The sequence below is a fragment of the Sarcophilus harrisii genome, chromosome 3 (assembly GCF_902635505.1).
Source record: "Sarcophilus harrisii chromosome 3, mSarHar1.11, whole genome shotgun sequence".
Taxonomy (NCBI): domain Eukaryota; kingdom Metazoa; phylum Chordata; class Mammalia; order Dasyuromorphia; family Dasyuridae; genus Sarcophilus; species Sarcophilus harrisii.
Window position 1 is genome coordinate 331955801 of NC_045428.1, and position 15060 is coordinate 331970860.

The following is a 15060-nucleotide window of genomic DNA, read 5'->3' on the forward strand; positions in this document are numbered from 1 at the left end:
AAAAAAGAAATTATTTTAGAACAACAACATCACTTACTGTGTGAGCATTCCCTTTAAAACCTCTAAACTTTTGGGAAGGACATAAAGCACTTAAAAATATCTCTGAGAAGGCAAGGTCAGAAACAAAGAGATCATAATAGGGCTAAGTTTATATTTCCTGTTATTATATATTTCTGTTATATTACAACAGAAAACAAACCCTTCACCACAAACTTTTCACTAAATGTTCAACCAGTGAAACACTGAAGAGGAAAAATTGCACACACACAGCCATCAGTTTTGACAAGAGGTCCATCAATAGCTAAGTCTTTTACAGCCACATCATTATCAATCTGATCTGCCATATCTGATGCTTGACAACATTGTCTTCCCAACTGTTGACATACACTGGAAAAGTCTATCTTGTAAATCACAAAGAAAGATGACAGGTTTCATAGATTTCATAAGTGCTGATAGGAAGAAAGGCAGAAAAGTATAGATATTTTTCTCTTGAATATGTTGCAGAAGAAAATGTGCCATTTGCACACAGTGAAAAGGTTTATGACAACTTCATATTAATATAGTACTTTGCAGGAAGAAAACAAGAATTTATTAAATGTCTACTATGTCTGACACTGTACTAAGTGTTTTACAAATATTATTTGATTCTTTCAACAACCCTGGAAAATAGGTGCTATTATTATTATTCCCATATTATAGTTGAGGAAATTAAGACAACTAGCAGCTAAATGTCTTGCCCAGGGTCATAAGGTTAGAGTCTGAGACTAGATTTGAACTCAGACCTTCCTGACTCCAAACACAAGTACTCTATGCACTACACCACTAAACTATCTATACATAAACAAATTTGATTCCTACAACTATCCTGTGAGACATTAAGCAATGCAAAGATTATCTCTATCTTACAGATGAGAGAACTGAAGCTCAGATAGATAACAATCTCCCCAAGGTAACATAGCTATAATAATGAATTCAATTGGATAACCAAATTCTTGCTGTAGTAGAGTGCTAAGTTATTTGAAATTACTCTAGTTCAGAAATGGTGAAGACTGGCTATTTTGTAATGAAGTGCCCAAAAGTGATATAAATGTGTCGAAGTAGAAACACATTTCTATTTGCATTTTGAAAGCAAGAGGATTTGAATTTGAGTATCAGCTCTGCCTCTTAGTATCTGTATAACTTTGGACAAGTCAACTTCTCTGGTCTGTTTCCTCACCTGCAAAATGAGGGAGTTGAACTAAATAGTTTTTGAAGTTCCTTCAGCTCTAAATTTTCCACCTCAATTCTATATTGGGATGACAGTTATCAGTTAAAACAATTTGTGAAATTGTATTAAGCACCTAGTATTGTGATGGAACTATTGGGGAAAAGACACTGACTACAAAAAAATTATACAGTTGATTATCTCAGTAACAATTTCTTGAAGAAAAAAAAAATTTCCTTTTCCCTCTATATAGTGCGATTAAAGGGTATCCCAAAAATCTCAGCACCATTTTAAGCCTCAGCTATTAAGGATTAAAACTGTACTAAAATTTTAGAATACTCCATTAAAGGTGTGCTATTTATTGAAAATGAAAGTGATTACTACAGAAAGGCAGGAGTACTAAATTATTCAGTGCAGGGAATTGTTTGTAACTAGATCAACAAAATAAAGATACACCATGGAAAGTTTTCTTATAGATAACCATTCTTGCAATGGTATCCCCTTTCAAAGGGTTCTTACCTGAAGTTAGTGTTGGGGTGGGAGAGAGGAAGAAAAACATTTATGCTCTCCTTATTAATGGAGAGTCAACAAATTCATTAGCAGAAGTCTCTCAGTAGGAATCTCCACAGCAGGAATCTCCCACCACAGGATTTAAAGGAATAGCTTAGTCTGTTGGAAGTAAAGAGAATGTGAGTCTTTCCCAATTTCCTTTTATTTCCTTCTCCTCAATGTTACCCCTTCCTATCTCTCTGTATTATTTTATCTAGTATTGCTTGCTGGGATGAGACTAGGTAATGTTATAAGGCAAAAATGTAGAAATCATTTTCTCATGTAGGCATGGCAAATCAAACAAAGGAGAATCAAAATCTATTCATTCATTTATCCATCATCTAAATGTCTTAAAGCACCTGAGAAAGTGCTAGGGTGGATGCAAAGATGAAGAATACACAGTTCCTCTCCCTTTACTCCAAACAGAATAATACAACATGAAAACCATTTCTTGAAACTTAATTTATAGCTCCTTAAAAATTAAGAATACTAAGAAAATATAAAAGATAACAAGATATATATTATTGAAACCAATTATTTCTTAGACATTGACATTTTGAATTTTTTTTGTTAGTTCAACATAAAAAAATTTAGAATACTATCTTTAAATAAATGTACACTGTCACAAGATTTTACTGCATCATAAAGTTATCTATGCTGTCTTCTTTATTTTCACGTTTACAGTCTTCTTTTCAATATTTCAATATTCAATAGAAATCATATTTATTGTTGGCTTTCTTGACAAGTAGATATCATATACATTCTGAGTGAAAACATAAAATCCATAAGAAAATTACAGGGAAATGATTATTAAATGCTCAAGAGACTAATTTATGGGAAATGAGAAAGAACTAATGTTGGCACTTAGCTGAGAATTGACACTGACAAAGTAATCATCTACAGTGAATTGAAGATTATAAAAAAGCAAAAGGCTTTGGAATTAGAAATATGATAAAAATCACTTAAACAGAATGAAATATTTAAAAGTTGTTGGGGTAGCTTTGCCAACTTGAAGTGATCGTTCTGAAAGTCTAAAAAGTTAGCCACCTGTCTGATGAAGAAAATGTGATAGAGTTTTAATTTTGGATGCTAATTTCTCAATTAGGCCTATAGGCTATATACTGTATATGGCAGGTACTTCATAAATACTTAAAAGAATCTTCCAAGACTAATATATAATTATTAAGTATCTATACAAGATCTTAATGCCAAATTTTCATTACATTTTAGTTTTCAGACAATTTGCAAAACATTTTCTAAAAGCATGATGTCTTTGCAAATAATACTCTCTATTAATAGACTAATTTCCCCTTAATTATGTCTTTTTACAAGTTAAAACTTTGTAGGTTATTTGGCCCATCAGGCTGATTCACAGTATGATCACTTATTATTTACTGAGACAAAAAAGGACAAAAATGATAATCATATATTTAATACATATGTATCTTGCTTTTAAAAGCAACTTTTAAAGTTAAGTACAGAGATCTTTTAACTTTTTAGTAAAGTTTTCATAGTGCTTACAAAATTGTATCTAAAATATTGACTTATTTATTCTTACTTAATAACAGCTTCTTGAAGATAGAATAATAATTTATAGTAGCCTACACATGCTACTGTAGCAAAGGCTGGGTCCACACATTTAGTATGGATTTTTTTAGGATTTCATAATTCCCAGTCTTAAAATATGAAAGCAGATTAAAATTTGGCATAAAAGGTCTTAGTCTGGTAACAAGTTCATTAAACTAAAGTTTATTTTTTAAAAAGCTACTTAATATCATAGGAGAATGTGGGCGTATGTGTACCTACATACACATACACACGCACTCTATATATACACATATATACACACATATATATTTTGAAATACTATTTTGAAATATTTTCCATATACCAAAAATTATTATTGATTTCAAATATGAAATTTGGAAATAAATTAACTAATAATATGATTACAATTATTCTTAAATGATTATAATCTTAAAAAGCAGATAAAATGCAAAGAACTTTTAAACAAGACCTTTAATATGCATAAAACTCTCAATACATATTTAACCAATAGACTGGAACTCTTTACTATTGAGTATGTTAATACATAAAAAAAGTTACATGCCCCCAATTGCATAAAATGAGGCTGTAAATCCAAGGATTCCAATGACAAGTCAACCAAGCCAAAGCGGTTTGTTAACATTATCAGAACCCCCAAAATAGCATGAGAACCTTCATTTCTACAGATATGGGGGTTGTTTCATGTGCAAAAGAATTAAGAGGTGCTAAATTTCTTGTGACTATTAAAAAAGCCACTTTAAACGTTGCGTAGTTGCAGAAAGCCTTCTACCCCACCCCACCCCCCCAAAAAATTAACATTCATTCCAGTTTTGCTCTTTCATGGCCCTTATTTTTTTAACTATTCATCCTCTCCAAAATCAGATTGGAAAATAATAATGCTGATGATCTCTCACGGGCTTCACATACAATACTAGTAATATATGTCTAAATAGTAAAATTTGTCTAAATTCTTTGGATTCTCTCCAGACTTGCAGGTAGATATGTATTTCAAAACATTTCACAAAAAGTTCATTTTTATCACAAAAGACAAAAAATTCAAATACTCTAGGCTTTTGTTTACACATTAAGATAGAATCCCAACCACAAAGTAGGGTACCCATAACTCACACTGATGTTCATAGAAAAATAAAAGGCGAGAAAATAAAAAATAAAAGAGAAAATATCAGCTGATCAATTGAATTCTTGGCTTTCCTCTTTATATTATGCCATTTCAATAATTTTAATATGTTCATAATATACTCATATTCTGCATGACAGTAATATAATGTTTTGGCACATTAACATTGTGATAAAATATATGTTAAAAAAATTTTAAACTCATCTATTAACCAATATTCTTGTTTGTGGTGCGTCATTTTTTTACAGTTACTTAAAACAAATACACAAAGGTTTGTAACTGATTTACAGAAGTAGCAATCACAGATTGCAGAAATATATACCACTGAAGGGAAAAACTGCATCTTAGCAATTTTACAGTCCAATGTTTTTCTTGATGTCTCTATCATTTACATGCTTCTTAAAATCTTGGTTTTTTTTCTGTACAAAAACATATTTTTGCTTTCTTCATTCTTGATGAGATTTTTCTGCAGTGACTTTACATTCATACTGCAAAAAATTAAAAAATTAACAAATAAAGCTTTCTTTTACAAAACAGCTTTCAAATAACTATAATGCTAAAATGCTTTGCAAAATTATTAGAAAATGACAAAAGAATATGGAGAAAGAAACATCTACAATTAATTAGAGAGCTTAAAACCTTAAAAGGGCAGGAGGAAAGTACAATCTGTTCACATAAATAAGTATGACTTAAGATCAGAACTGCTAGTATGAAACAAAAAGGGTATGTAGGTCTTTTTTTTTTTTTAATGATCATAAAGTAAAGAACGCCAAATCAGAGCAAGTGAATTTAAGGACTAGAGTGCTTACATATCTTGAATATACATAGACATTTTGCATGTTTGAAGAAAATAGCATTACTAGGCATTAACACATTAGGAAACCAAACAATGGTATATAAAGAAAATACCCTTGAAAATTTAAGCACAGGTTTTGCATAACTGATTGGCGATAAGAGAAAGTACTAGAGATAACAATTAGATGACAATTACTAAAGAAAGTGAATTAATCTAATCTGCTCAAAAGCAAATGGAGATGGTCTCAGCATAGTATCTTTGTAAAACTCATAATATCCTAAAAACCTAAGAGAATGGCAGAAAAATATGGCATGGCAAAATTTGCCAATGAGGTTTTTTTCTTTTTTTTTTTTTTTAACTCAGAAACATTCTGAGTGTCCCATTACCTGGAATACTGTAAGCTACAAACACAAAAGTAAACTATAAATACATGAAAATAATGTATTGGTCACATAAATCTTTTTCAGTTTCTCATGTAATGATATTTATCTTTCTTACATCATTTCAACCCAAATTATTCATTTCAATGTATTCCTAAAGTAACAGAACTTTAAAAATTTTATCTTTACAAACTAGATTTCTTTAAATATGTGACCATGAAGGAAAATGTGCCACTTACAAAAATACTTATACAAATAACCTTTAACTTACCATAGCTAGTTGTCGACCAATGTTTCCCATCGTTATGCCACCAGCAAAAAATATGCATGGTAACCAAGAACGAACATAAAGAAAATCTGGAGACGTATATCTAGAATGAAAGAAATAATTTTTGGTGACACTCAGAAAAAGGAAAACTTAACTATCAGAAAAAAAATATGACTTGGCAAGAAAATGATCATGGAAACACTAAACTGGATGTACTCAATTTCCAAATATGTTTAAATTAAAAATCTATTCTTTTTTCATTCATTATAAATCTCCACCAAAAATACAAATACTTACTGATAAACCCCATTATAGACTAGTAGTTGAGTGACCAAGGTTGCCAAGAAAGCAATTCCTACTCCAAGGCCAAAACCACTTCGTGATCTATCAAAAGTCCACCACAGACCAATGGATAGTGCAGCTAGAGTGAGAGACAACTGTATATTGTTGTCAAAATCTACTTTCTGGGTTTGCTGTTAAGGATTCATTTTAAAATCTCCAAAGAAAGCAAAACAATGCATTTTTTATAAACCAACAGAAACCCCGTACTGGATGCTACTGGTAAGAAAGGAATATTAACTCTGTTTACTCTCAAATATATTGTTTTTCAGTTCAACAGAGAACACTTTAGTGCATAAAGAACAATTAGATCACTAATATTTATTGAGGAAAAAGAAGACATGGACAATTTAATAAACAGAATATGTAATCCTTTAATACCTTCCAAAAGTAAATAGTGTATTCCTTCTTCAATTATAAGATCTGGTCTAATTATAAGATATATTATTAAGAGAGAAAATCATGTATCTGAAAACTTCTTAACATGGGTCAAAAATTAATATACAGCTTTAAAGATTGTTTTTTTTTTGTTTGTTTTTTTAATTTTTTTGCTTTTTAAAAAATGTTCTCATGAGATTATTTCTGAAACTGGTTTAGAACTACTTGAGAATCATACGAGAATTTGAAAATAGAAGAGTTGACAGCTATTTAACAGGGTACCACATTTTCTATGTGATTTACTGACAGACACATTTTATAATAATGCAGTTCGGAAACAAGAGTACCAAGGACACAGGATGCCTTTCTATTATGTCAACTGTTCTAGTTTTAATTTGTTGTGGATAAAGCCTTGAAATGGGCATTATCTTGCAACCTGTCACGTTATTTTGGTGTCTGGGACTTTTTGGTATAGGACAGTTTGTTCAAGTGATATTTTATTTCAAGCACCTACTTAAACATCTATTCACAAATGTGTGGATTTTTTCTTCCCCAAATCTCTTTTTACAAAATAGAGCTTTGCAAATTCAATTTTCTCATTTCTTTGCTAAAGGATTATACTAAAGGTATTAATTTCAGATGTCATTAAAAGGGCATTATCTAGGTCCCACAAGGCCATACTGTGGCTCTTCAGACATATGAAGCTCTCTGGGGTTGGGGGCGGGGAGAGGTGTCCAGTGTTTCTCTTGAGACCATCTAGTTCTGCCTTCGCTGCAAAGAAAGACAAGCCCAGTAGACAGCATTAAAAATATCCCACAAGGAGCTCTCTTTTTCCTTTCTACATATCCTCTTGCTTCTCTTCTCCTCTCAGCAACCAGCATTTCTTCTACCTCACTTAGCCTGAACTGTTCAGAAACAAAGGATTAATCAGGTACAATTCTCCAAGGTTACTAAGTGTGGTCATTCATTGTCTAGGTTTAGATTGTACTATAACCTGGTTTATAGCTGTACTTGTTGGAAAAGCTTTTCTTATCCTTCAGTTGGCAATAAACTTAACAGTCCAAAATAAACCTCTGATTTCTAGGAAGCAGTAAACACACTGCTACAGTATGAAATCTGGCACTAGATGGATCCATTTTAGACTCATTGAAGGAGTTTGGTTAGGATATCATTGTAGGTCACTATCACAAAAAGACTTGGAAAAAAAGTAATAGAAGGATATGTCTCAGTGTATCTCAAAATGCAATATCTCTTTAGAAAGTTCAAGTGATTCAATATCACATTCCCTCATCATAAACAATGGTAGTAGACTTTAGGATAAAGATAAGGAAAAAAAGGAAAGAATTTTAAAATAAAAGGAAAAGTATTAGGAATAAGGAAGCCTCTGATAATATTCTCACTAAAAAAAAGGCAAGTGAAAAATTAGTTTAAAATAAAGGGGGATTATTAAGATTCAAAAGAGACCTTTAATCACTAAAAATGAGGAGATTGGACCTACATGATATCATTGGAACATAAGCTTCTTTAAGGCTGAGATTATTTCCCTTTTTGTCTTTTATCACTAGTAGAATGCTTTGCATGTAGTACTAAATTGCTAACTTTAAGGTCTCTTCAGGATAGCAAGGAAATGCAATGGATAGAATACTGGCTCTAATATTAGGAAGGCCTCAATTAAAATATTATCTCAAGACACTTACTAGTTGTGTGACCCTTGGCAAGTCATTTGACCCTATGTGCCTCAATTTCCTTATCTGTAAAAATAAACTGGAGAAGGAAGTGGCAAATCACTCCAGTATCTTTGCCAAGAAAACCCCACATGGGGTCATGGAAAGTTGGACACAACTGAAATGACTGAACAACATCAAAGTTTTAGAGCTCTAAAATTCTACTTTCTAAGTTTCTCCTAAGCCTATATGATTTATTTTCTACATGACCACAAAATTCAAAGGATTTAATAAAATTAATATATTACTTAATTAAATCTTCAAAATAGAAAGTATTATCAATGTAGAAATCAGAATAATGGTCCACAATGTTCTCTCAAAGATTTTCAATCATTCATATGTTTCTACATCCAAGGATGTATTTGCATAGCCAAGACATTTATTAGACCCAAAATAATAACATTTCTTAACCAAAAAAAAAAAAAAAAAAAAATTCTCATTTCGACCTTCCTCTAGTTACACTTTCATAGTTGACCTCTTATATAAATTGTAAAAAAATCACAATACAACCACTTTTCTCAACATTCCCAGACCAATGTTCTTGTGATTGCTATTCTCAAGCTCTACAACTTACAATGTTTGCAATATAAATACATAAAAAGCATTTTTTAAATATCTCTACTAGGATGGAATCAAGAACAACACATCGAGGTAGAATCTTAGGAGAAGAAAAAGTATTTAAGAGGTTGTTTAATTTGTTGGTCTCTGGGATAGGAAAGAGAGAACCAGGAAAACATAGGCTCACAGAATTACAGCTGGAAAGGACTCCAGAGGCTGTCTTTTCCAACCCCATCATTTTAATGATAAGAAAAACTAAAGAGGCCTAACTTGTGACTTGTACAAGAGTCACCCAGGTAATTAAGTCATAGAGGAAGTATTTGAACTCAGGTCCAATAAGTTCAAATCTAGGCCAAAATGATTCTTACAGCTCTGAAACTCCAAGGAGGTTCTAGAGGACAAGAGCTCATATAAGGAGGATCAGTCACATGATAAAACTGGGGTGGAGGTGAGGAATGAAGGAAAATACATAAGGGAAAAATAATAATAATATCAATATTAAATAATAAAAATAAAGAAAATGAAAAAATGGCTCATGAAAGGGACTAGCTAGCTCAGGATTACCCCCTACTACAATTCAATAATTAATGAAAATATTCTGCTTCTAGTACTGGGAAAGTATGAATGACAGGCCTGACATAACCTATTAGCAGTTAATAGGAAAAGGAAAAAGGCACATAAGAGTATAGTAGCCTTTGCTCATTATCCCCATACTTTTCTCTTTAATTTCCACTCACCAGAAAAAAAGGCTAAAACCAAAAATTGTGACTAACAATTACTTTAAAACTCTAAATTTATATTTATATTAGTGATTTTGTAGTGAGATGACACCCAAAATTAATGAAAATTACTAGAGTACTGATCCCAAAGAGCTAAGATGGAATGCATGTTTAAGGATTTTACCTGCTAATTCCTAGCTTCACTGTTTCAATTTATTCTTGTTTGAGGAAGGGGGGATAAATTACTTTTTTGGTGATTAGTTGTTATTTATTAAGACAAACAAGTAACAGTCTACTTTTCAAAAAACATTATAGCTTCAAGGTAAGTACCCAAACTCTATGCATTTCAGGATAAAATATAAAAGAAACATCATTCTAAAAAGAAAAGAAATTCAAAGAAATTCTTGAGAACATGATTTCACTCCTGAAGTTAACAAACTAGATAGAATAAATTTAATACAAAGAACTAAATACTAAAACTGTTAACAGTTTTAAAAGATACATCTGAAAAATACATATTTTAAGGTAATACTTTAACCTACATAACTATATAACTGCTCCTCTATGAGATTTTAACAATACATTTCAAATTCTCTTTATGAGTAAGTGGGAACATCAAATTTTGACAACAGTTACACTGAAAGGGGCTGTTTAACCTTTGGTTCATAGGAAGCTGCTTTGTTATTATGCATTTCATTATAGTGAAAAGGATACAGCACTGGCATGATTTATACCAACAAAGACTGCTACACATCGCATTACACTGGACCACTCTCTTTTAAATTTATGCGGCTCTCCCAGATGCCTGTCAATGCAGGGGTATAATAACCCAATCACAGCTGTGGAAAAAGGAGAGAGAAAATTAAGCCATCTTCAGTGTAGCACTGGGAGATACCTAAGCTAAAAGAGTTACTATAATCAACATAAACACCTTTTCAACAGCTTTTCATCAAATTAACATCAAACACTAAAATTTTAAATTTGACTACAAGAGTTACATAAAAATAAGGATAATGCCACTGAAGGAAACATTATTAACTACTATAGATCACTAAATTTTATCTGGCAAAACATTAACAATTTTCAAACTATGATTCACAGTTTAGCCAAGTGGACTAGACTTATTTGAGTTTTCTATTACTAAATACTATGATACTAAATAGTTTTAAAATTGTACAATGTACAATGTCCTCTGAGCAATGAATCTGTAGCATCAGATACTACATATTTGAAGTAAAACAAAATGGTATACATTACATTTACATAATGTGCTGATGACATGTCCTGTTTCTAATCACTATATTCTGATTTTTAAAGGACTATCCCACCCAATCTGTTTTGACAGTACTTGTTCCATTTCATCAATAAAGTGACAAAAATATGCATATAAAATTCATTACACACACAGAGATCTTTAAAAAATACATACATGGCTTAAGAACTGAATCTCTGGCTCAAATTTTAAAACTTTTTTTTTAATCTAGTAGACATTAACAAATATTTACTGATTGAAGTGAGTATAAAAAGACAAAATACACAATCATAGTAACATTTCTTAAGTCTGGAAAAGACAATCTCCAACACTAAGTAGACAACGACACAGAAAACTTACAAATGAGCAGATGAACCAAACACAAGGCAATTTGATGCAGAGAAAAGAACACTAAATCTGGAATGAGAAACCTGGCTGTGCTGCTACCTAGCCCAGTAAACTTTTAGGCAAGTCCCTCTCTGTGTTAGCTTCTTTAGCTATAAAGTGAGCATAAATGATACAATTCTCCTCCTCAGAAGACCATTGTGAAGAAAGTCTTTGTAAGCTTTTAAGTGCCATTGCACTTAAAAATGGAAAATATCACTTGGATATTTACTTGCCCTAACCTCAATACAAAACATTTGTCAAACATCAACAGTATGTATCAAATGGTAGCGAATTTATCACATTTCTGAAGGAAAAAACCCTAATAGATTTAAATTTCAGCAAGTTCTTAGAAGTATATATTTCCATGTACCAAATTCAAGTGGTAATAGATAAGCAGTTTAAATTTACTGATCTTCCCCAAAAGGGTCATTATTATGTATTTCCTTTGTAGTAATGAAGACACAACTGTCAGTAAAGAAATATGGTTACAATTTCAATACAACCCATGGTTTGTCATTAAAACACTGCACCAAAGTCTAAATGCCAGAGGTTCAAAAGCTCCTGCCTTACCTAGTTAGATATGTTTCACAGGTAATACATCTGATCTTAAAGGGGGAAAAAAATGGATCCATTAATAACTAAAATCACCTGCTAGCTGACCAGTGAAGCAGCATTTGGAAACAAGATGGTGTGACCACACCTCCCATCTGGAGATAAGATGTTGCAGCAATGAAAGGTTTGGGAGTTTTTTTTTGTTTGTTTTTGTTTTTTTTTTAAACACAGAGAAGTAATAGCTGTTATTTGACTTAGGTATCTAATGAGAACGTAGAAGATACATATCTAAGCTTCATACCAGTGGGAGAATTTCAACACCTGTTGGTAAATTTTAAAGTTAAAGATTATATTATTAAAAGTAAATTAAAAATCCTTAGAGATTGAATATTTCAGAAACCCTATATAATAAATTTGACAACAAAACATGGATTGATCCCTCCTAAGTAATTCAACTGCAACTCATAGGACATTGACTATTGTTCTCTCAGGAATTTATGAAATAAACTATTTTGCCTGTCTTCTTTTTGGTTTCTTCTTGTTTCTGAGTGAAATTGACTAAGACCAGGCATTCCCAGTCAACTTTCCTCAGCAGCTGATGCCATAGGTAAAGAATTTTTGCATGGAGAGTCCTGACATGTCTGTTGCAAAAGTACAAATAAGTAAAAATGACTATATTTTTATGTACGTGGTACAAGACTCCCAAGTGAGAGACTACTGAGAGAGAAGAAAAACACAAAAAAGGAATTTAGACTGCCACTCTGCCAACCTTGGGATTTGCCAATAAAAATCAAATCCATTGAGTATGCAAGACTCTCAGTTGTTCACTGCGAGAAGAATTCTAGGAAACTTGTCACTTCTCATTACATGTCTTCTTTCTTTTAAATAAAGGTATGGCAGAGTTGGATAGCAGAGATTTACAAAACTGTGAGCTGCCACTATTAAACAGTTTGAGAACTCAGTAAGAATGTACTTCCCTTGCTCCCATGCCACTTTAATTCCTATCTTAATAAGAACTACAGAAGTTATGTTTTGTTCATTACAATATAAAAATAAAGTCAGGCTAGTTGTTGTCTAGCAGATATTTCTCCTATTTGGAAAATATTCTCACTCCATCTTAATGAGATTTGTCAGTAGTCTTCATATTCTGCCAATTTATTAAAATGAAAGTTTTAACATTATTAAACCTGAATTTCTCCATAACCATGTAACTGAATCATAAGAAGCTACAGTTCTTTAATGAGAGAAAACAGCTTATTCAATTACATTAATGTGTTCAAAATCAAGTTCGAAAAACCAAAGCAAGTCATAGGGAAAAGGGCCTCATTGAAAAACCTTAGGACTAAAATGTTAGGAAACCTGACTTCAAACTACGACTGATTATACTGCCAAGGACAAATCATTTAGCCAATTTAAACCTCAGTTTTCTCAACTGTAGAATGGCGATAGTTTTTCTATTATTTACCTCTCAAGATTCTCTTAAGAACTTAGTAAACCTAAAAATAAGAAGTAAATATGAGTTGTCCTTGGGATAAAAAGACAGGAAATTCAACCTAGTAGGCACAGAAAAACAGCTGAGAGTGATTTCCCTTTCAGTGGGATAGGAAATTTGAAAAATTGTAGCACCTGTGGCTATTTCTCTTATAGTTGTATCACCCTCTGAAGACTTTCCTCACTATTGCCTAACAAAGAATACTAACAGAGTTCTCCAAAAAAAAAAAAAAAAAAGAGATAACCATATCATAAGAACACTTTATATAACTAAAAAATAAGAAAAGCCAATCAAACTAAGCTTTAAGGGGCTTCATCAACACACCCAGAAGACTAGCAAAAATGATAAAGAATGGAAATAATCATTGTTGAAAGGGAAGAAGGCCATACTAGTGCATTGTTGGTAGAGCTGTGAATCAGTACAATCATTTTGGAAAACAATTTAAAATTAGGCAAAAAAAGTGACTAAATCATACTCTCTGATTCATAGATTTTACTACTAGGCATATATCACCAGTAATTCATTGATAAGGAGAAAGCCCACATGTACACCAAATATTTCTAGCAGCACTTTAGAAGCAGCTAGTAGTAACACAGTGGATAAAAACAATGGTCCTGAAATCCAGAGACCCAAGTTCAAATCCAACCTGACACTTCTTAGCTATGTTATCTTGGGCTTAACCACTTAACCTCTGGCCTGTCAGAATTTCCTTAACAGAACATATCTCTCAGGGTTGTTGGGAGGGTTAAATGAGTTATCTGTGAAAGGCCAAGTACTGTGCCTGGTAAACTGAAGATGCTTAATAAATGTTTGTTTTCTTCTTTTTCCTTTATTTTTTATTTTCCTTTATTTTTTCCTTTCCTTCCTTCCTCCAAAGAGGTACAAATAAAGTTCACTGATTAAGGAATGACTAAGTTAATTGTGATATATTAATTTAATACAATACTGTACTGTAAGAAACATGCAATATGATGAATAAAGAAAAGCAAGGAAAGAATGACTTGAAGAGATACAAAGTAAAGTAAGCAGAGCCAAGAAAAATATTAATGGAAAGAATCATTACCAAGTAACCAAGTGAATTAAAATAACCCTGTGAATACGACAAAATTATAGAGAATAAATATGACCTTAAAGAGATGTGAAAAGACATCTATCTACCTCCATTCCTTTAAAGAGATATAAGTTCCATGGATATGGAACTCCATATAGATTTTCAGACTTTTTGAATGTGTTGATCCAATGTGCTGGCTGATTTTTCCCCTCTTTTTTCTTTGTTTTTTCCCCACTTTTAAAAAATCAAAATCAAAGATGTCAATAAAAATTTATTTTTGAAAAGATTTTCCTCATCATTCTGTTTTCCATATCTTTTCTTCCACTACTGTCTTCAGTAATGATTTTCAGCAAATGAGTCAATTTAATTCAACAAAACTTTATTAAACACCTACCATGTGCATATTATACTAGAACTTAGGGTTCAAAGACCTAGAGGAAATAGTTTATACTCAAGTAGATTATGTTCAATTGAAAGATATCATACACATATAGAGGAAGAAAATGTCAAGAACCTGGGAAAAGGGGGCAGTTATTGTAAAGATATTGGCACCAAATTAAGCCTTTATGAGACAAAAAAATAAGCAACATATTCTGGGTATGTAACTTTTGGAAATGTTGGTGATGTCACATTAAGTTTAGGAAACTATCCATAGCCTGTCTGGCCAGAATGTACTGTCAGTAAAGAAGTACAAGTCCAACTATGTCCCTATTCTATTCAAAGGCTTC

General features: G+C 31.9%; 1 protein-coding gene across 4 annotated transcripts in view; it reads right to left on the reverse strand.

Moving 5' to 3' along the window:
- The window catches only part of INSIG2 (insulin induced gene 2), a 35071-nt gene that overhangs the window by 10515 nt on the left and 9496 nt on the right, over nucleotides 1–15060 (reverse strand). For 2 of the 4 annotated variants that reach the window (XM_031959977.1, XM_003763797.4), the window contains exons 3-6: nucleotides 10313–10437; nucleotides 6178–6344; nucleotides 5884–5983; nucleotides 2384–4924 (exon numbers count right to left, since the gene is read on the reverse strand). In XM_031959977.1, coding sequence (XP_031815837.1) covers nucleotides 4883–4924; nucleotides 5884–5983; nucleotides 6178–6344; nucleotides 10313–10437 — 434 coding nt within the window. In that variant the 3' untranslated portion in view covers nucleotides 2384–4882. Of the gene's footprint in view, nucleotides 1–747; nucleotides 1874–2383; nucleotides 4925–5883; nucleotides 5984–6177; nucleotides 6345–10312; nucleotides 10438–15060 lie in introns of those variants that run through there. The other 2 variants (XR_004233021.1, XM_031959978.1) reach the window with 2 other exon arrangements.